The sequence below is a fragment of the Bubalus bubalis genome, chromosome 6, assembly GCF_019923935.1.
Source record: "Bubalus bubalis isolate 160015118507 breed Murrah chromosome 6, NDDB_SH_1, whole genome shotgun sequence".
NCBI classification, from domain to species: Eukaryota; Metazoa; Chordata; class Mammalia; order Artiodactyla; family Bovidae; genus Bubalus; species Bubalus bubalis.
Genome location: NC_059162.1, coordinates 114241057 through 114264094, shown reverse-complemented (window position 1 = coordinate 114264094; position 23038 = coordinate 114241057). Strand labels below are relative to the sequence as shown.

General features: G+C 54.1%; 1 protein-coding gene across 4 annotated transcripts in view; it reads right to left on the bottom strand.

Moving 5' to 3' along the window:
* Positions 1 to 23038, bottom strand: part of SH3BP4 (SH3 domain binding protein 4) — a 99948-nt gene that overhangs the window by 6863 nt on the left and 70047 nt on the right. For 3 of the 4 annotated variants that reach the window (XM_025289197.3, XM_025289196.3, XM_025289198.3), the window contains 2 exons: positions 14547 to 14797; positions 6393 to 8752 (listed from right to left, as the gene is read on the bottom strand). In XM_025289197.3, the coding sequence (XP_025144982.1) occupies positions 6393 to 8752; positions 14547 to 14664 (2478 nt within the window). In that variant the 5' untranslated portion in view covers positions 14665 to 14797. Of the gene's footprint in view, positions 1 to 6392; positions 8753 to 14546; positions 14798 to 19440; positions 19562 to 23038 lie in introns of those variants that run through there. The other variant, XM_006044221.4, reaches the window with a different exon arrangement.

Here is a 23038-nt window from a genome sequence, read left to right as displayed (position 1 = left end):
CGACAAAGCATCATTCTGCGGTATGCTCATTCCAAGCTTCCATTCCAGAGGTTCAAACACCAGAAGGGCGGTCACCATGGCAACCCTGCTCCTCCCTGTATCAGTGCCCTCGGGGCTTCCGGACCCCCTGGCAGGAAAGAGCCCAGAAACCTCCGTAAGTGCACAGCTGGTAGGTAGCTGCATCCTCTTCTGGGGGAGAAGGTGGTTTTGCTCCCTTTTCAGAGAATTCCTTCATCCCAACCTCTCCAGCCCAACTCTCCCTGATCTCAACACTCCCCTCATTTCCATTTGCTTCTCCAGGTTCTCGGTGTTGATTTCACCTACAACCTTACTCCTAAAACCACCACCTGCCTAGACTTGTATTCTTACAGCAACTTTCTCTTTTTTCAGAGAAACTCCAAGAGCCCACAGCATCCTTCCCTCTAGATCCTGGACTCCCACCGCCACCACCTGTGACTCCTGGTCACCCACCCTGACGGCTTCGCTCCTGGCGGCCCCAGGACCAGTTCTGATTGCTGGCTTAGGCCCCTTCAGGAGAGGCCGCCCTGCCCACAGCCCGGTTCCTCCTGCAGTTCCAGCCAACTCTCCCTCCTTCCCTCCCAGCCCGGAGGACAGACTCCTTGCTGCTCCCTCAGGGTGTAACCCCCAGAGTCAAGAATAATCTCTTACATTGAAAGAGTGTTGCTAAATGAAAACACTTCCAGTTCTTACAGAGCTAGGTTCCTGAGGGTTCTGTCTGCCACCCTCCAAACTCATGCACACATACATACACACACACACACGAGATGGCCATCACCCAGATCTTCACAGTCCTCGAATATGAGTCAAACCCTTCCCTCCACTCACTGTAGTCACCACGTCCTGGAACAAATACACAGCAATGTTTCCCACCTGGATTTTCAACCACACTCAGAAAACTCTTCCCCAGACTCACAAAGTGTGTCAAAAGCAGCATTAATGCCTTAAAAACAGAAGAACACACTCTGTCATTTCTTACTCTCACGCGTGCTGCATGTTCAGTTGCTCAGATGTGTCCAACTCTTTCGCGACCTCATGGATTGTAGCCTGCCAGTCTCTGTCCATGGGATTTCCCAGGCAAGAATACTGCAGTGGGTTGCCATTTCCTTCTCCAGGGGATCTTCTTGACCCAGGGATCGGATTCCTATCTCCTGCATTGACAGGTGGGTTCTTTGCCCCTGAGCCACCTGTGGAAGCCCTCTCACCCTCATAAAACAAAACTAAATCCCAGACGTGGGAACCCAAGGCTCAAAAATGCGAGAAGGGTGCACACCCATCAGCAGGGGCCATTCAGTCCGGTCACTGCAGAGACAGAGATGGACACCGGTGGGCTTTTAAATCATCCCCCGTCACTCTCAGGCCTTGCTCGCCTCAATGTGACCCCGCTGCCATGGCCAACGCTGGCTCCTCCTTCTCTGCAGGGTGCCTGCAGCTGGCAGAATGTTGTCATGAAACGGAAGGGACAAGCCTGCAGAGTCACGGGGCTGGGACCTGCCTCGGAGCAGCACTGGTAACGGTGAGACCAGGCACCACCGCCTTCTTGGAGACGGAGGACCAGAGCATCTGCCCAGCTGGGGGTGGCAGCTCCGCACAGACCCAGAGCCGCCTGCTCACATGCTCCAGCGGGAGGAGCTGACCACAGACAGTGCAGGGCAAACCCGGGGAAGGGAGGAAGACCCATGGCATCTACCCTGCAGACCGCTAACACAGGCTGCTTTGGAAGATGGGCCCGGAGTGGGGGCCTTCTGCTGCTGTTTCTCAGGACTGGCAAATAACAGTGCAAAAAGAGCACCTGCCGTCTTCACAAACAGAAATGCCAATGAGGACTATCTTCATTTTGGAAAAAAACCAAACCTGGGATGAGCCACAGCAGCGGGCCAGGCCCAGGACCCCGGGGGACTCTGAAGGTCAGCACGGCTGTGCAGGTGGCCTGGGAACTGCCCCTCTGGGCCACAGCACAGACCCGGGGCCATCCAACCCCTACCCAGCATGGCAGGATGGAGAGAAAGCCCAGGGCTGCCTCGCTGCCTGCCCGCCCTCTTGCCAAGGTGGGCCAGGTCTGAAGGCTAAGGGTGGGGCAGGGGTGGGGGGGCACTGACTGTCAGCCATGTGGCTCGGAGGCTGGGAGGTGACAGGTACAGCAACACACCTGGGTGGGTCCCCAAGGAGAAGCACACACCTGGGTCCCCTTCCCATCCCCTAAAACACTTACCCCAGTCCCCGGCCCAATGCTCAAGGAAGAAGGCACGAGCGTCATCCAGCCTGGGCCATCCCCACCACCAGCACATGGCCATCTCGACTCAGCCCAGCCTCTGGCCTTCCCTGGCCTCTGGTGCTACCCTCCCCCCTCCCCCCTGCACCCAACAGCCCCTCTCTGCTGGGTGGGCCACGGCCCACTCCCCGTGTCGGCCCTCCCCCCACACTTGCCTTTCCCTGGCCCACTCACATCAAGGGGATCTTTTCTTCAGGGCCCATCACTGATCTGTCCTGCACTCCTGTGGGTATTCACTCCGCATCTCCCTCAAGGAAAGGTGCAACACGCTACCCTCAAATAAGGGCACAGCAGACACCAGAGACATGTTTCATGAACATGGAGTACAAACACCTGCCCTGGACGGGGCGGCTCTTCCGAGCTCTGTTAGAAGCTGCAGCCATATGCCTGCCACCAGTTCCCCCTGGCCTGTTTCTGACAACAGAACTTGACTTCAGAAGCTCTTCAAATATGTGGTGCCTATTCCAGGATCTTCCTAACCCACAAGTCCCGCCAGCCAAGCGATCGTCAAGGGGGTTCATTCAATGCTCTCTCATGCCTGGAGGTGCTCCACGAGCTCCGTCCATCCTGGCTACTCTCCTCGGGGTCAGCGTCTCACGTCCCCCCACTTTCTTGATGGCCGGGGTGGCGGTAGCGTCACCCGTGTTGGACGGCCATCGTTTGTCACAGACAGGCAGGGCCTCTACTAGAGAGCTGGGCAGACCGGGGACAGAGGGGTGCTTTCCACGGTGGTCACACCGTGCGGGTGAGACAGGGCTGCAGAGAAACAGCCAGAGATCATAGTTACATAAGGTGCTGCTGGACCAGCTCTGATATTGAACAGATGCACGAAAACGGCGAAACAGCGAATGGAACCAGAGAACAGAAACACACCTGACCTGAGGAGACTGCGTCCAGGTCAGATTCTCAGCCTGCGTCACTCATTCATTCACTCACTCCTCATTCACTCACGTATTCACTCATTCATCAAATAGCTGGGTGTTTCCTGTGTGCCAGCATGGTTTCCCTCATGGAGTTCATATCCAATTAGCCTAATGATAAGGACCATGAATACGAGTAAACAAGAGCATTTCGGATTTGAGAAAGCGCCATGAAGACAAAGCTACAATAACACAGGGAGTCTGGCGCAGGGACCCAGAGGCGCCAGGTCGCTTCATCGAGGGCGGCAGAAAAGGTCTGGCAAGGACATTTGAGCCGGGACCTGAGGGACATAAAACGCAGCCACGTGAAACTGGAGTGGAGAGAATTCCAGGCAGAGGGAACAGCACATGCAGAGGCCCGGGGCAGGGGCAGCCAGGTGCGTCCAAGACACGGAGAAACGGCCACCGGTGCAGCCTGTGTGCAGCGGCAGGTACGACCCCCAGCGGTGGGCCCGGCAGGGCCAGACAACTCAGTCCTTGGTTCCTTTTTCCTTCTCATCTGCCTGCAAATTTACTGTCTGAAAACCTTCACCACTTTTAATTCATTCAATCACTGCTTCCAAACCAAGGAGTCATAACTGAACAGAAAGCTACCTTCAAAACGAGAGGGGTGGGGAAGAGGTGGTCTGCCTGGGACAGGGCTGGAGAGAGGGGGGCGGGTGAAATCAGCCACTGAGGCTGCAGGAAGCCTGACTGCCCAGTGATTTGTTAAGTCCCTGGAAATAAAACACCTGGTTTCCAGCGACTCTCTAGACACGCTGGGATAAATCAGCCTGTAGTTTCTAGAAGTTTGGCCAACCATTCAAACCTGCCAGCCCACAAGATGAGGCGATAGGAGAGGAGCCGGGGAGGGGCGGGAGAGGGGAAACACTGCTAAACCAGTTCCACTGCTGCACCACAAATCCAACCTTGTCCCGGGGCCATGCTCCTGCCAAGGTCAGGTTTCATTTCCTCCTTGCCTGGGAGTCCTGGTGGGTGTGGGGCTGGCAGGGGATGGGGGGAGGAGCGAGTTGCACACGGAACCCCTCTCCCCTCCCGACTAACCCAAGGAAGCTTCCCGAAAAACCCACTCTCAGGGAAAGCTCCCCAAGTTGAACAAAAAGATGAAAAGAAACGAGTTGGAAATAGAAGTTGAGCGCCACCTCCTCAGTCCGCCCAGGTTCATTCATCCTGCCCCATTCAAGGTGAGCGATTTGCAGCTGTGAGGAAGGAACGATTAAATACCCTTCATGGTCCATGAATGCGTATCATTCCACCATCATGGAGAATCCCTGCTGGTGGCTCCCTCCTGCCCCCCTGCATGGGGTCTATCCACGAGGGCACCACGCAACTCAGGCTGGACACAAACTGCGAGAATTGATCTCACGGGTGGGCTGGCGGGATGAACCCTGAAGGGGGGCCGTGGCTCCTTGCTGTGCAGGACCCTCATCCAGTGCCTGGGCAGGTTCCTCTGTTGCCCATCCCCCTCACCTCGTCCCCACCCATTGCCATGACAACGGGCTTCCTCCCCACTGAAGCTGCCATCAGTGATGGATGCCCTCAGTGACCTCCTGGTTGCCACCTCCAGGTCCGGTGTCCCTCCTGTGGGCAAAGTCAGGCTCTTATCCCGTTCCGTTGTGTCTGGCACTTTGTATTATTGTGGGGCCACTGTCAAGGGGTCTTTCTTGATGCCTTGCTTCCTGTTAGGCTGCCGTTCACGCTCCCTGCAGCAGGGGCCATGCCCCCGTGGACCGTACCCCTTCTGCACCCCCAGCCCCAGGGGGCAGCATGGGATGTGAATGCAACACCTCCATCCACGCACACACCCTCACACCCACACAAATACGCCGGGCCCATCCATTCCAACAGGCACGCGCTCAGAATGGCAGGTGCTGGGGGAAGGAGGGGAGTTGAGGTGGCAGAAATGCAGGGGTGCTGGGAGTCATACCTTACAGGGCTTAGGAGGTGAAAAGGGCTGTGTGGAATGGGCAGAATGAGGGGGGAAAAAAGGCTATGACAGAGTCACAGGCTTCCCACGGGAACAAAAACTAGTGGCATGTTTGTATCAGGGGACGGGGAAGGGAACTGAGTCGGCTTCTGTTACACAAAGAATCAACAGAATGTCTGCTGGCATGAATTCAACCAGGGATGCCCAGAAGGCATTAAGCTTCTCCCCGGTAACTGCACCGGAAGTTAGAGTGACCAGTGCAGAGCCCGGGCCTGTTGGAAGCTGTGAATGGGTAAGGAAGGTGCTTTCCGGTTGGTTTATAAGCTCTAACCAGCAGGGGGGGCTCTAACCGCCCCCTCTTTACTTAGGATTCCAGTTTCCGGTTGTGCTGGCGAAACAGAGGCGGTCCTCACTTGAGTTTCCTGAAGGAAATCAACCCTGAATGTTCACTGCAAGGACTGATGTTGAAGCCCCAAGAATACTTTGGTCACCTGATGCGAAGAGCCGACTCACTGGAAAAGACCCTGACGCTAGGAAAGATTAAGGGCAGAGAAGAAAGGGACGACAGAGGATGAGATGGTTGGATGGCATCATTGACTCGATGGACATGAGTTTGAGCAAGCTCCGGGAGATACTGAAAGACGAGGAAGCCTGGGGTGGTGCAGTCCATGGGAGTGGCAAAGAGTTGGACGTGACAACCACTGAACAACAACAATAACAACCACAACGTCACCCCAAATCAAACAGAAGCAAAAAGGAGGAAGAGGAAATGATACTGAGGAGGGCAGAACCTTCAAGTAAGGCCCAGAGAGAAAAATTCACATTGTGATCAAGTCAGACTTTGGGGCAATGGTTCACCAAACCTTCACGTCACAGGTCCCACTGGATCTGACGAAAGGATGGATCTCCTCCCAGGAGATCTAAATAGGAGCGGGTGGACACAGGGCCCCCTTGTGCCCCAACCCCCGCATCCGGCAGGGGGAGATGCATTCTGGACCTCCGAGCTCACAAATTCAGCGGGAGGAGACCTGAACGACCCTCACGCCCCGGTGGTGCTGAGCTGTTTGGGGCTCCCCTCCCCGAGGCCCACGTAAATGCCTGTCCCCAGGTGCATGTGAGTGTCCGGGAGCAGAGAGGGGCCCAAGACCCCAGGCCCACCAACTGAGGAGACCACGCCTGTGCCCGCGTGTGCCAGGGCTCTAAGGCCAGATTGGGCCCCCAGCCTCCGCGAAGCCTCGCCCCGCCGGCCACTCACCATCATGAGTTCCTTCTGGAAGGACTTCCGGTCTTTGTTGTCCGTGTTGTTGCAGTCTTCCTTCAGCTTCTCCAGGACGGACGCTACCCGCTCAGGCTCGCTGTCCAGCTCAGCCCGGCAGAAGAAGGTGAGCGGCAGGTCCCCGTAGCCCAGGGCATCAGCGAAGGAGCGCCAGCTGCTGACGTTCTCCATGAGCAGCGTGCGGACGGAGGCGTAGATGTAGGTGAGGAACTTGCAGGGCCGCAGGATCTGCTCCAGCAGCACCGACGTGCTCAGCTCGGGCCCCGCGAGCAGGCTGGGCCGCGCCTTGCCCACCACCAGCACGTTCTTGGCGTGCACCAGGCCCACCCTGCCCTGGTGGTAGCCGATGTACCACTCCTTCGTCCACAGCTGCCCCTTGAGCCGGATCTTCTCCTCACTGAGCAGGGCGATGGCATCACCCTTCTTGTACTCCAGCAGGTAGTGGTTCTTACTCTGCCGCACCACCGTCTTGAGTAACTTGCCGAACTTGAGGCTGGACACGGGGCGGTCCTGAAATGTCGGGTATTTGGTGGTGGCGGCCAGCGGGGACAGGATAATCTTCCCCACCTCGTTCTTCTTGAGGAAGCGTCTCTGCCCAGATGGCTTGATGGCGCTTTTGGGGGGCGGCTGGGGGGTCTGCACGCAAAACTGGGTGAGGATGGCCTCCTGGTCATCTTTCACCTGAACCCGCAGGGTGAAGTCAGAGAGCTCGCTGGGGTTCTGGCATGTGATGGGGAAGATGAGGCGGCTGACCTTGCCCAGCTTCACCTGGAACCCTCTCACGGCCTTGGCCTGCTCGCTGGCTTTGACCTCATAGTTGGTCATGTTGGAAAACACACAGACTTGGAGATCCTGGGGTCTGGATAGAACGAACTGGTGCTTGCCCCAGAGCTGCAGGGCCACTGGGGCTGGGGTAGGGGCCTGGCGGGTGACCTCGCTGACCAGGAGGGTCTTTGGGGCACAGTCATGCCCGAAAATGGTCACCACTGTCTTGAAGGATGGGTGGATGTGTTTGGGGCCGTAGAGACCCACGGTGACTTTTTTATTGATGAAGTCCCAGACCGTGGAAGGGTAGAGGATGTTCGGGCCGTGGGCGACGATGGCCAGGTACATACAGGGCTCCAGGTTGTCCAGCTGGACCTGGACTGTGTCCCCGTAGCTGTAGGCGAGAGGGATGGGGACGTAGGGCCCCTCTTTGGAGTCACTCCTCAGGCACTGGAGGCCCACTGTGCTTTTGCTGAAAATGTCACTCTTAACCTCGGCTGACACCTTCATCTCCAGGATGAGGTGGGTCTTCACCTCCAGGGTGCTCAGCTTCACCTCCAGCACTGGGCTGATGGAGCTGCACCGGTCGCTGTTGAGCTCCAGTGGGGGATCCAGCAGAGCCTTCATGGAGATCTGCTGCATCTCCCCAGGAGCCACATGGCCCTCGGGCACGTGGATGCTGATGTTGGCGTCGGGGAGCTGCACGGCGCCCCCCGAGCTGTCCAGCTTGCACACGATGTTCGTCTCCACCGCCTGGGTCTGGCCCCACCCAGGGCTCTGGCCCAGCAGGTCCAGGTCGTGGCAAGACCGGGCCAGCTTCCGGTGGCTCAGCCAGGCAGCCCGGAAGTCCTCGCGGCTCTGGAACTGCTCGGGGGCAGGTGATTTCAAGCCCGTGAAAAACCCCGAGGACGCAGGCACGTCAGACTTGGCCTGGAGCACGGAGAGCTCCGAGAGGCTGTAGGAACGCTTGCTTCGGAAGAAAGGGTTGTCCCGCTTGACGGGTGGCTCCGTGGGGAGGCGGCCGGCGGCCGGCAGCTCGTCAAAGATGTTGCCGGTGCTGTTGGTGGTCGCCGAGCTGGACTCGGTGAAGGAGGATGTCCCTGTGTCGAAGAGGAGCAAGTCCACGGCGCTTCTGGGCATCAGCTCGTCCACGCTGGGCATCGCTGGGACATTCCCATTAAGAAACGGGTTCGTCTGGACTCCGTTCCAGAAAGGATTATTACTGTAGGGTTTGCTGGATTCCTTCTTGGCATCCGTCCATCCCCCGAGCAAATCGAGCTCCTTGGCGACTTCGTCCGGGCTGTCTGGAAGATTGTCGATCATCCCACTGTCGCTGAGGGTGGAGTTCCGGTAGTTTAAGGGCTGCACGTAGGAGGAGGGGATGTAGCCCATCTCCGTGGTGTTGTGGGCATACCACCACTCCCCGCCCGATGTGTCCAGGACATAGAGGTGGTCGCCCTTGGAGAACTTGAGGGTGGTGAAGTTGGTTGGGCAGTAGTCCTTGATTGCAATCACCTCCTTCGCGTTTCCAAAGGGTGTGGGATTGTCGACGAGCAAGGCACTGGGAGAAGGCACTGTGCAAAATAAAGAACAGGAGGTGAGGGTGGGCTCCCAAGAAGAGGCAGAATGTTGTCCCAAGCCATGGAGAAAAGAGGCCTGGGAAACCATCACCCCCGACATGGAGACAACAAGCCAGGCATAACCGACAGAAACCAACCAGTGAAATCTGGGGTCTGATTCACCTGAATTCTCCCCAAATTCCATCACATCCCAATCACAGTCTAAGTCAGGTAGAAAGCCTCTCTCTCCACCATCCACAGAAACACAAATCAGCATGATAGAATTATCAGATGTCCCGGGTTTTACCATAAAGAAGGCTGAGTGCCGAAGTATTGATACTTTTGAACTGTGGTGCTGGAGAAGACTCTTGAGAGTCCCTGGGACTGCAAGGAGATCAAACCAGTCAGTCCTAAAGGAGATCAACCCTGAATATTCTTTGGAAGGACTGATGCTGAAGCTGAAGTTACAAAAATACTTTGGCCCCCCGATGCAAAAAGATGACTCATTGGAAAAGACCCTGATGCTGGGAGAGTTTGAAGGTAGGAGGAGAAGGAGGCGGCAGACAATAAGATGGTTGGACGGCATCACAGGCTCAATGGACATGGGTTTGAGCAAAGTCCGGGAGACGGTGAAGGACAGGGAAGCCTGCACTGCTGTAGTCCATGCGGTCACAGAGTCAGACATGACTTATTGACTGAGCGACAACTGGGGTTTTAAACATCTCCTTTTAACTGGGCTTTTCTTGATTTAACTAACTTATTGGGACTGCTGCTAGGTCAAAAGAGAAGTTGAAAGTGATTTAGAAAAACAGTGTTAAATGACCCAGTGCATGTAACCAAAGACCAGAAAAGCCCTCCAGCAGTAATCTCTTTGTGTCTAAGAACCAATTCCACTCTCTCCCTTCAGAATGAAATACATACACCGAGGGGAACGTACCCTTGATAATCAGACCCGTTTCCTGGTTCCCAAGTTGAACCCATTTTTCATCAAACTATTTATATGAAATAAGATTTTTGAGTCGGGTCTCTTTTAGCCTCTTTTAAACAATCGTTCAGAAGAACACCATGAAATCATTTCTCTCTTATGCCCTGAAAATTAAAGGTTGAGTTTCGGTCATAATTCACGTTCTTTTGAACAACTCTTTAAGCAATCTGAAAAAATGCCAACACTTTAAACAACGGACTCAAACTAATTTATGGCTCTTGGTGTCCAACTATGTGTTACCAATGTAGACAGCAATTAGAACAGCAGAAAAAAAGTTATCTAAACAATAGGATGTGTTTTGAAAAATAACGGATAATTAAAAACCTCCCATAGGTGACCAAGTACATATACGTAGAGGATCAGGGTTAAGAGGATGAAGACATTTCTTTCTGATGGAAATAACCCCATATATTGGCCCCCTTCTCACCCCAGCTGTGCCTTGTTTTACGGAGTTTGCTGCCTTCCTGTTACAGAAAAATGAAAGCAAATGTTCTTAGTTGTCTTAAATGAACAAGCAAAGAAAGGACATTTTTAGTGGAATTACACTTCCATCTTGTCTAATGTATGACTAAGTCAACAGATAAACTAGTCTATCAAATCAGCCCTCCTGCAAAAACAACTCACCTGCCCATTTCCCTTTCCTAAAGGAAATAATAATAAATTAAATTGTATAAAGGAAATGATAATAAAGTATATTGTATTTCCACAGCAAAGTCTCAGGAAATAAGGTAGGAAGTTTCTATTTATTTACACTAACTAAATTATAGAGATATGCTTGGCAGGGTGTGTACCTGGGCCTTGGGGAGGCTGTCACCTACCACCAAGTCTGGCATGTCAGAGAAAATCTGGCTCTGGGATCATCAGACCTGGACTTTTAATCTGTACCCTTAGGGCTTCCCTGGTGGTTCAGCTGGTAAAAGAATCCACCTGCAATGTGGGACACCTGGGTTCGCTCCCTGGGTTGGGAAGATCCCCTGGAGAGGGGAACGGCTACACACTCCAGTATTCTGGCCTGGTGAATTCCATCGACTGTGTAGTCCAGGAGGTCACAAAGAGTCGGATTACGACTGAGCAACTTCTTTCACTTTAACAGCTGTGGGATCTCTGGAGTCTGGGATTGTTCATGATGGATAAACCATCTATCCTCAATGGGCTCTGGTGGGGATTAAATGAGATGATGCTGATGAAGTGATGAATATAATGATACTTAGTCCAAGCAAAGGACTCACAAAACCAATGAACTTATGGTTACTGCAGGGAAGGGACAGGGAGTTTGGGATGGACATGTCCCTGCTGCTATGTTTAAGATGGATAACCAACAAGGACCTACTGTATAGCACAGAGAACTCTGCTCCATGTTATGTGGCAGCCTGGATGGGAGGGGAGTTCAGGGCAGAGTGGATGCACGTATATGTCTGGCTGAGTCCCTTCACTGTTCACCTGGAACTATCACATTGTCAATCAGCTATACCCAATACAAAACAAAAAGTTTAAAAAATAAATAAAGCCCCCCCCTCCTCGAGCCCCCTCCTAATTTAATTTTTCTCCATAGCATTTATCATCAACTGATACAAAATGTCCTTACATATTTATTTTGGTTTTGCGGGGGAGGGTTCCATTGCCCCACTAGGCTGTATGCTCTGTTAGGGTATGTCTTGCTCACAGCAAGTTGCTTACAGCAGAGAAGCAACATCCATGTTATTGAAACAAGGTGTTGGCCGAAGTCAAAGTTAGTATTCCCCTGGCTTTGCCCTTTTTCTGTAAAATCACACCGGAGAGAAATCACTTAAGACAGAAAGGAGGGAGTGAATAAAAACAGCCAAGCCAAAGATAACAGCTTCGGCGGGGTGGGGTGTGAAGAAGGGAGCTGGGTCAGCTGAGGTCCAAGGATAGCATAAGATCTTCCCTCCTACTTTTTTTTTTCCAGTCACAGGCTCCAGGAATACAAACAATTTTTTGTTTCCTTGACACGTCTCATGAAAGTGTCACATAAAAATTAAAACCAAATGATAATGAAAGAAAGCTGGCCGGCTATTAAAATCTTGTTAGACTTCCTCAAAAGTTATATCCCTATTACGTTCCTCCAGAATAATTCCCTTACAGTAATATTTTTTTTAATTAAAAACCAAAGCTATTAAGCAGGGTGTAGCCTGAGAAAATTTATCAGTGCAAATGAAGAATAAAAATGGTTTTACTTAATATTCCAAGCTTTCTTCTTAGGAGAGGAGTGGCTACAGACTTCACTTAAGGATGAGGCTCATTTGATGGGAGACCGCACCCCTTCCAGTCGGGACCCTGTGGAGGTGGACCACGGGGTGAGCTCCCTTCTAAGACCTGCCTCTTTATCAGTAGAGTGCTACAGACACCTGGGGACAAGAGGCTGGGACTTCCATTAAGTCCGATGCAGGAAAATCCCCTATCAAATTCCATCTTAATGAATTCTGGAGAGTGCTGCCCAGATTCACAGGTACCTTGATTTTTAATACAAAAAAATATCCCCGGGTGTCAGGAGGTTCAACTTACTGAATAATACATTTCCTACCCTTCTGCCTTGGTTCTTATATAGGAAAAACATTTATCAGGTGTGGAAAACATTGCACCGGATATTTTGCCTGAAATAAGACCCCACCTTGAAGCTGGCTTTATCATCAGGATGTGCAGGGAGCTGCTCGGCTGAAATGCTGCCTGGGCCACAGGTCGCCCCCTCGGGAGTGTGGTCCAGGGGTCTCTCCCCATTCCATTGCCCTAAGCTAACCGGCCCTGCCTCACAGCCCTGGCTGTCTCGCCTGCCTTCCTTCCCAGCTGCAGCATTCTTTTAGGATCAGCGTCATCATCTTTCAACGTTCCGCTCTCTGCCCCACATTTCAACATCCCCAGCCCAAACCCCATAACTTAAGTTCCCAGTTTCCCGCTTTAACTGTGAGTAGCTGGGTTATAAGGAAAACAGTGCCCAGTACCTGACTACGAAAAATAAATGGCTCGATTATTTATAGCAACACCCAATAGGTCCGCTGCTCTTATTAATAAAGCCTCCTGACTTCCCTGGTGGCTCAGATGGTTAAGTGTCTGTCTACAATGCGGGAGACCCAGGTCCAATCCCTGGGTTGGGAAGATCCCCTGGAGAAAGAAATGGCAATCCACTCTAATACTATTGCCTGGAAAACCCCATGGACAGAGGAGCCTGGTAGGTTACAGTCCATGGGGTCGCAAAGAGTCAGACACGACTGAGCGACTCCACTTTCTTTCACTTTCCTGATTCCTTGGGGCTTCACTTCAGGAGATGTAACAGACGTGGGTTCAGTCCTTGGGTCAGGAAGATCCCCTGGAGAAGGGCAAGGCAACCCACTCCAGTATTCTTGCTTGGAGAATCCCATGGACAGAGGAGCCTGGCAGGCTACAGTCCATAGGGTTGCAAAGAGTCAGACACAAATGAAGCGACTTAGCACACACGCATGATTCCTTGGCTAGTCTTTTCTTTAGAAGAAAATTTAAAGCGATACTCAGGGCCACAAGAATAAAGGACAGACAGGAAGAGGAAGAAGTTGAGAACTAACGGAAGAGAAAAGGCAGAAACGCACACGTATGTTTACTATCGGGGTGAAGTGTCATGATTTTATCTGGGAGAGAGCAGTTTAGCTCAAGAAATATTTATTTAGCACTGACTTTGTGCCAGGGACTAACGATATAAAGGTACAGAGAAAGCTTTTGCTGTTGAGCTGTCTGTAGGCAGCACAGTGGATCATTTCAACAGAATTCACCGGCAGAGTCAGCTGATGATGGTGGTCATGATGATGATGACGAAATGTAAGATGCCAGGAACCTCACAGGAGACACACCATGATAGCTAGTGAGGGCAAGATGAACTCTAGGGGAAAAATGACCCACCAGCATCCTCTTTAGTGTCTAAGAATAGACTTCACCACCAGCCCAGTTTTATGGAGCTGTTAGGAAAACCCAGACTCAGTGATTAAACCCTGGGTCCACCTCTAAACCTTCCCTGGTGGCTCAGATGGTAAAGTGTATGCCTACAATGCAGGAGACCCAGTTTCGATTCCTGGGTCGGGAAGATCCCCTGGAGAAGGAAATGGCAACCCACTCCAGTATTCTTGCCTGGAAAATCCCATGGACGGAGGAGCTTGGTTGGCTACTGTCCATGGGGTCGCAGAGTTGGACACGACTGAGCGAATTTACTATCACTATCTATCCACCTCTAAACCAGGGGTGGGCAAACTGTGGCCCCTGGGTTTGTCAGCTGTTTTGTGATCCAGGTGGTGGTTTTCGTCAAGTTTTGTTGGAACACAGCTATGCCTACTTGTTTACTCTCTTCTATGACTGCTTTCTCGGCGCAATCGCAGAGCCGAACAGCTGTGACAGAGGCCATGTGGCCTGCAAGGATTCGAGTACTTACCCTGTGGCCTCCTGCAGAGAAGGCATGCTGACCCCTGTCCCAGACCACCCTTCCCTTCCCCAGTGGCTCTCAGGACCTCATTGGCTCACCACACTCTCCTTCCCCCGGTTCTGTGTTCCACCAGGCTCTTGTCTTAATGTCACCAAAACTCACGCAAAGACAAAGAATATTCTTCATTAAGAAGCTGTTTCATTACTGAGGGGAAAATTCAAAACAACCTCCCCACACATCAAAACCAAACCAAACACGAGGCTGTCGTTCCAGGGCTGAATTTATAACCTGACGAAGTGTAGGCAGCTCAGATTCAGTTATCTGAATGTGAAACCTGGCAGCCTGTAAGCAGGAGAGTCTCTGGGTCTTGAGCGCTCGTATGCTGCGTTTTCTCCCTAAGCCAGTGCCTGTTCCCGGGAGCTCACCTTTGACATCATTAAAGCTCGATTCTGAAAACCCTTCGCTGAGGTCAATCAGGGTCCCCTCGGACTTGCACCGCGGGAGGCCGCTGGAGTTGGCAGCCCGGATGCGCTGAGCCGCCATCCTGAAACGCTTTTCCCCGGGCGGATGGGCTAAGGTTTCATATTTCTCCCTCCGGTTATTCCAGCGAGCGCGGAAGCTGCTGTCTCAGGCGACCATGCTGCACGACGGCATCAGCTTGGCAATGTGCTTCTTCCTGTGAGGGGTGGAAGAAAAAGAGAAATTTCCTTGGAGCAAGTGAAAAGACACGGGTTAAAGAGAAAATCAATGGCAAGAGGGAATCCTCGCTCTTCCAGAGGCCGTGCCATTTTTCCTGGCCCAAGAGAACATAGCAGGGCTCAGGCTCCAGCTTCTATGCCCCTCTTATGCCTGTCTCATGGGTCTCTGGGTGCACACAGTCCCAGCAGTGTTCCCTGGCCTGCTGTGTGCACCCCCTCTTGCTGGGGGGCCACAATGAGGTTTGTGAAATCTGCTCGAGCACCTGGCCAGCCCATTCATTATAGCCAAAGAGGAGGACAAAACAGCATCTGTCCCGCTGCTAGTTCCAGGGCTCGGAGAAGGGGGACTAGAGCTCAGTGTGTACAGAAAGTGGCTGGTCCCCTTGACTCCAGCCCGGGGCGGGCCGTGCTTTGCATCTCTGCAGTGGGTGTGAAGGGCCTGCTCCCTGCCCACACACTCCCCTAGATCCTCCCTGGACCCCCAAATAAACAAAACACAACACACACGTGACCACCTGTGCATGCAAGGTGTTCTCATGTGACTTCTGCAGACGGAATGCGGTACATTCACTGAGTCACCGTGCTGATAGCACACCGGGAGAGGAAGATTTTGTGGGAAAGAACACAGCTTCCCTTCTGAAGCCTCGGTTTTCCTGGGAAGGGGCACCCAGGTGTGTGTATGTGTGTGTGTATGGCAGGGGAGGGGGTAGTGGTTGGAGATGAACAAGGTAACTGGCTGTGAGCAGACCCCTCACCAGGGCCAACGGGCAGGAAAGGACCATCCAGGAGTCAATTTCAGAGCAGGGAAGGTCACACGCTCTCCCAGAGCAGACCTGGGCCGACGTTGCTCCAGCTGGCCACAGGTGACCACAGCACTCAGCTCAGCGGGCAACTGAGGGCAAGTGAATTTCACCCAGTAGAGCCGGGTTCATGAACCCTGGCCGCAGGGCCCCTGTTCCTGGATTGTTCCATCCACAGACAGCGGGAGATGCATCATTTTAATGCAGGAGGGTCAGCCTTTACTCATGAGCGAGACCTGGAGCCCCAGCACCGCCCTGTGCAGGGATGCTGCAGTGGGCAGGACGGAGCCCGGCCCCAGGCTCTGTGTGCAGCAGGCAGACCCAGATTGCATGCGTGCTGTCTGCTGGGGAGGAGCCCGTGTTGAGCACCTTACATGAGGTTCGCTTTCATGTTGGTAACGTCGGACAGTGAGAGCACTGTCCTGATTTGTCTGAAGGAGAGAAAGATAATAACACCGGGAAGGTGCTGAGAACGAGGGGCCGGACCCCATGACTCCTGGACCCCCCCCTCCCCCGCCTCGGCCTCCATAGCCCCCATCAGCAGCCCTAGCCCTGGCTCTGAGTGACCCGCGGGCAGTGGCTCGAGGGCAGAGTCTGGGCCGGCTCAAAGGATGCCACATTCCTGCACCTGAGCACCCTGGGCAGAAGGCTGGCTGTGGGCTGAATGCATCTCCTTGTCAGAGCTCTGACACCCTGCACGGATATCTGGAGATGAGGAAGGGGTGGGGTGAGGTTAGATGAAGCGGGTGGAATCAGTGCCCTTACAGAAGGAGACCCCAGAGAGCTTGCCTCTCTCTCTGCTGCCTGCCAGGTGAGGTGAGGACACAGAGGGAAGAGAGCCAGGAATGGGGCCCTCAACCCAAGATCCGGGGGCGGGGCACATGTGTGCACAAGGGGCAGGTCAGGAGTGGCCGGCTCCCTTGGAGGACACTTTCCCTAAAAGCAGGCCCAACCTGAGCCCAGACTGTGGTCCCTCCCACCCGTCTCCCATCCTGGAGTCCTGCAGCCCATCTGGAGTTGCCCCATCACACACACACACACACACACACACCAGCACTCACAGGCATGCCAGATATTTGAAGGATGATGGGGTGAAGCACCTGGATGGTTTCCCCGATCGAGTGGCTCCCACATGACTTCCATTCCTTCCCTGTGAGGTTACGACTGACCACGTGCTCAGAGCCCCCCCTACCCCACGCCCGGGTTCCTCTCTGCAGAGAACTGAGCTGGGCCTCCAGGAGAGGACAGTGGCAGGGACCTCGACTGGAAGCAGGAGGGCCTGAAGCCAGTCCAGGGATTCCCTGCCCCCAACCCAGAGCCCACCCTCCAGGTGGGGACACAGCCCCACTTCCCCATCAGCCACGGCGGCCACATGACTGTGCAGAGGCCGTTGGAGCCGGACCAGATGACTGGTGACCAGGCCAGAGGCTCTGGCCCGACCAGGCAGCCTAGGGCCCTGAGAAGAGAGGATGTGAAAACATTTCGGATCCAAAAGTCGAAGCCTCATTTCCTGGAGGGAATCAACGCGGAGGATGAAATGGGATTTGTGGGTGGGCGGATTGGTGCAGGGAGAACTCTGTGATGGTTCTGCGCCCATAACCTGCGTTTGACAGGTGGGCTTTTTTCAAACTAAGGACAATTTCTACCTGGGATTCCTGGCCTCTTGGGGAGGCAGCAACAGGGAAAGGAGGTGGGGGTTGGTTAAAGCCAGGAGATGCCATCAGCTGTGGAACCTGCCAGCCCTCCCCTCCAGGCCAGGTTGCTCCCAGGACTCACCAGCACCAGGGACGGTGCTCGGGGTCACGCTCATAGTCAGAGGCACTTCCTGCCCCACGCCCCCCAGTCCAACTCCCCCCCGACCCACAGGCTCCCGGTCAGGACCCAGGAACCCCAGAAGCGGTGTGCTCCCGGAAACAGGATCCCTGGGGCTCCCCAGGGCAGTTCACCCTGACCAAGCTTCGAGAGATCGAGATGCAAGAAGAGCTGCCCCTACTCCCTGCTTCCCCTTTCCTCCCTTTTGAAGCATCACTGAGCTGCCGCTCACATCTGGGGAAGCATCTAGTGGAGGGAATAAATAAAAGTGAGGATGGGCTCAGTCATGAGGTCTTACTGCTCCCGAGGACCCCAGGGCCTGCGGGACCGGTGAGGGTCCCCAGAGGCGGGCTGGCCGCCCAGAGCAGGGAAAGGGGCCCAGGGTTATAAAGTGCGAGGAATCAGTGCCAGGCAGAGCAGGGCCTGTGAGTCTGGGGGGCACGGTGGTTGAGCACCGCAGGAGAGGCGGGGCAGGGGCCAGTCTCGGCCCTGGACGCCACGGGAAAGCCACCGAAGCTTTCTGATCCAGAAAGATGACTTTGGCTGCTGATGACACCGCTGGAAGCACCAATGCTGTTTTGTCTTTCAAGACTACTGACACAGTTTAGAAGCCAGCGACAGACCAAGTGGACTTGGCAACGGACAGGGGATATCAGGCAAGCCCCACCCCCTCAGAACTCTGCACAGACGCCCATGTCCTCGACAGAGGAGCTGGATGAAGTCTGGATGGGCTTTTACGCAGGGCTGGGAGACTGGTGGCCAAAGTCAGCTGAGGCCCAAATAGGACACAGACGGCTTCGTGGGAGCAGCCAAGAAAAGCAGAGATTTAAGAGCGATCGGATTCCCGCCGCCCCTGCCGCTGCCAAGAAGGCAGTTGATGGGGAACCAGGGCCTCAGGGTGGGCAGGAGAACAAACCACAGAACACCGCTGGGAGCTGGGGAGACTGATTCCCGTTTCTGTTGTGTTATCGATGGCAGATACAACCGTGACCCTGAGCCAGTGCAGGCAGAAAGCGTGCCGGCAGTTACAGCAAGAGATCTGTGGTCCTCGTAAAGCACAGACACCCCTCTCTGAGGCTGCCGTGCAAGGAACCTGGAAGCCACCAGCTGTGGTCCTGACATCGCCGCCACTTACCAGCCGGAGCTGAGGACTGAGGTCTGATTCCCCAACGACCAGGAGCCTCGTTCGCAGGAGCATGAACGCGGTCATTCACACCCTTCCTTGGGACCGGGGCCCTTTGGTCCGTGGTGCTCAATGCCCCGTGGAAAGCCTGGAACGGCTACTTTCCCCAGGGCAGGCCTGACATCCACCCCAGACACCAGCCTTCCCCTTGGGGATGTTACTTCACAGCAGAGAAAGAGCCGGGCTGGGCCACGCCTGTTGGGTGTGCTCCTCCCGGCACCTCCCGATCTGACACCGCCAGGGTGAGGGTTCATGGTGAAGCTCTGTAACTCCTCCTCCAGAGATGCCTGGAGGGACCCCCACCCCCACCCCCACCGCCCCACCGGGAGGGCTCCAGGAGGTGCGGCTGCAAAAAACGCTCCCTGCTTCCCGGCTGGCTAACACTAGAGCTCACTTTATTGCTCCTGGCTGTCAGACCCCCGATTACCGCCCTGGTCCAATCCATGAAAATGAAATGAAATGGAAATGAGCTCGGTTGTGTCCCATTCTTTGCGACCCCATGGACTGTAGCCTGTCAGGCTCCTCTGTCAGTGGGATTCTCCAGGCAAGAATACTGGAGTGGGTTGCCATGCCCTTTCTCCAGAGGATCTTCCCGATCCAGGAATTGGACCCAGCTCTCCTGCATTATGAGGGGATTCTTGACCCTCTGAGCCACCAGGGAAGCCCATGCCCTTAATGTTCTCAAAGGTCCCTCCAGCTCAAACCGCCCCACCCGCACCCCACTGGGTGTGGTTTGCTGCTTTTAAACCATTGAAGGTGGACTCCCCGCCCTGGTACTCAGAGCCCCACCACCGTGCAGCTCCCCTGGGCATCTGGGTTTACTCACCTCCACCCCGCATGAACCGGGGACCACTCCTCCGTCCACCCTGCATGTCCATTGCATCTTCTGCTCCTGGAGCCTGCTCGCTGCCCTCCCCTGCGTCTCCGGGAAACTTCTCTCTCCCCACCCTCCTAGGGCTCCACCCTCCTCCCCACGGCCCTGCGAGCTCCAGATGACTCAGGGGCTGGCCTCAGCCCTGCAACCAGCAGAGGAGTTCTGCTCCTCTCTCCTGGAGGAGCCTTTGATTCAAGTGGCCCAAGGTCAAGAGCCACACCCCATGAATTAGTCCTTGCTTTATTCAAATAATAATAATAATAATAATAATGTGGGGGTAAATGACCTGATGCTCTGATCTGCTTGGCAGTGAGTTCACCAAGGTTCATCAACACTGTATTTTACCATCTGTTATACTATTCCTAGGACATCCCTGGTGGCTTAGCTGGTAAAGAATCCATCTGCAATGTGGGAGACCTGGGTTTAATCCCTGGGTTGGGAAGATCCCCTGGAGAAGGGATAGGCTACCCACTCCAGTATTATTGGGCTTCCCTTGTGGCTCAGCTGGTGAAGAATCCACCTGCAATGTGGGAGACCTGGGTTTGATCCCTGGGTTGGGAAGATCCCCTGGAGAAGGGAATGGCTGCCCACTTCAATATTCTGGCCTGGAGAATTCCATGGACTATATAGTGCATGGGGTCACAAAGAGTTGGACATGACTGAGCGATTTTCACTTTTCATACTATTACTATATATTACTATACATTATGCTTTCTCTACTTTTTTTTTTACCATTTCTCTATTTTATTATTTTTTATCATTATTACTTTCCTTATGTATTCCTTTTACTATTATCTTATTTATGCATGTGTTTGAAAATGTCCCAAATGAAACATTTTATAAAATTAGGGAAGTATTATTAGGAAACCTCCATCATTCGCCTCTCCAGGAGGGATGTGTCAGGAATGAAGTTATGAATATATGTGTGTATGTGTCTCTTTGAAAGAGAAAACCTCTAAGGAGCGCTAAATACAAATGCCCAGGTGGTCTCACAGCACAGCTGGACATGGCAGGGCTCCCGCTCGGTTGACAAATGACCAAAACTCCAGACGTGGTCACCGGGGGCTCCCCTCAGGACTAGCGGGCATCCTGTACCTCCCAGTCCAAACCCAACTCCGGGTTTGCCCCAAACCTCCTCCCCAAAATCGCTACCTTTAGTCAACAGGAGAAGGGCTCACTCAACCAGCCCCAAAGCCCCCTGTCCCTCCCCCGGCTCTCCATGGTGGGTGTGCACGGCGTGTGTGCGTGTGTGCCCGCACCCCACCCCAGCCCCGGCAGCTCCGGCTGAGCTCCCCTCAGCACCTCTGGCCACCATCCCCCTTCAACTCAATACAGTGGTTGGCTCCTTTCCATCAGGTCTAACACGTCCAGCTCTGCCCTCCCGTAATCCACCCCTCCGTCAGCAGTCAGGACTTCCTTCAAAACAGTTAGTCGGGCCTCTGCTCAAAACCCTCCAAAGCTTCTCAGGCCTTCCTTCATGCTTGCAGTGCCCTCGTGGGCCCCGCTGGCTTTCTGGTCCTTTTCCTGTTCTCTCCCTCCCACCCCAGGGCCTGTGCACATGCTGTTCCCGCATCCTGGGAAGCCCCTGCCAAGTATTTGCCAGGCTGGACCCCTCACTGCAGTCAGGGGTCTGCGACACCCCACTCTCTACTTTCCTTATCAACACCAGATAAAGCCCATGCTCTTCCGTTTCCAGCCTGATTTCTCTAAGAGAATGTAAGCTCTCTGAGGCCTCTTGGGTTGTGATAAGTCAGTATAGAGCAAGCTCTCAAATATAAATGAGTGAATGAATTCTATTTAAATAAAGAATACAGCGTTGGAGCTCTCTGGCAGGTAAAGAACCTGCCTGCCAATGCAGGAGAAGCAGGTTTGATCCCTGGGTTGTGAAGATCCCCTGGAAGGGGAAATGGCAACCCACTCCAGTACTCTTGCCTGGAGGATTCCATGGACGGAGGAGCCTTTCGGGCTATGATCCACGGGGTCGCAAAGAGTCGGACAGGACTGAGCAAATAAGCACACAAGCTGGGCTAGTACCCTGTAAAAGCCCCATCCCCAACAAGGGTTACGTGTCTCCCCGCATGTATGTGAAAGTCATAGTCGCTCTGTGTCCGACTCTTTGTGACCCCAGGGACTGTAGCCCACCAGGCTCCTCTGTCCATGGGATTCTCCAGGCAAGAATACTGGAGTGGGTTGCCATTCCCTTCTCCACGGGATCTTCCTGATCCAGGGATCACCCCCACATGGCAGAAGTCAGGTCTCAGAGTCAGGAGGGAGCATTAAAGCTTACTAATGTCTGACTCACAATTAATGAGGTTTTCTTTTCTTTAGTATACAGGCCAATTCATTCAGAGAGAAAGGAGCCCGCTGCCAGCTCCCTGCCTGGTAACTAACTAGGGGGCTGGCCTCTGGATGGCCGACACCTTCGTACAAGAACACAATTATTTACAGATGCTGGTGGCACAGTCAGGAACCCACACACAGCTGCTCGGCTACCCCAGGGGACTCGTCACTCCCAGGATCCTGGAATCCCAGAATTCTACTGTGGGGGCCTATGTGCCAACATTCTGCCCGATGAACAATTAAAAAGCGAAACAAACTGGGCTTCCCTGGTGGCTCCATGGTAAAGACTTCGCCTGCCAACGCAGGAGACACAGGTTTGATTCCTGATCAAGAAAGATCCCCTAAGCGGTGGAGCAACTAAGCCCAGAACGACAGAGCCCGGGCTCTAGAGCCCGGGAACTGCAACTGCTGAGCCCACGTGCCTTGTCTACTGAAGTCCCCAAGGCCTAGAGCCTGTGCTCTGCAACAAGAAAAGCCACAGTGAGAAATCTGGGCACTGCAACCAGAGAAAAGCCCGTGCAGCAACAAAGACCCAGCACAGCCAAAAAATAAATCAATAAAATAAAAGTATACAGAAACGCAACAAAAAACGAAGCAGGAAAAAGGACAGAAGCATCTGTGGGGCGGAGACGCCCTACAGCCGGGACCCCAGTGCGTGCACCAGCCAAGCCCGGGCCCTCCAGGTGACCCGCCCCAGGACGGCACAGGAGGCAGGCGCCGGGCCTGGACCGCTGCTGCGGGAGGCCCCGGGCGCCAAGACGGCCCTCGGCCTCCCCTGGGTGGATTCCGGTCATGCCTGGTTTTTAAGATGACTCACTCTCCACGTCGGATTTTAATTTCTGGAGTGGGAGTATCATGTGGATTTCATCAGATTTCCTCCGGCTGAAAGAGAAAGCACGAGTTTCAACCGGCTCCAGGGTGCCTCGGTCAGCAGGCTCTGTGGACACACACTTCATCCCGTCTGCCACCGCCCCCCCACCCCCTGACTCTCTGCCCAAGAAAGAGCGTGATCCCGAGGACTAAAGTCAACCAGAGCTACGCTCCCTCCCTCCCCCAGGAGATCTGCTTCACTTCCAGCGAGCAGCCAGAAGAAACCCAAAGCACGGGGCTCCTGAGCCTCTGCGACCAGAGAGGCCCACACGCCCATCCAAGGCTGCGGGGAGGAACCTGGCTTTATGGACACCTCCCCGGGATCGAGGAGGAGCCCTGA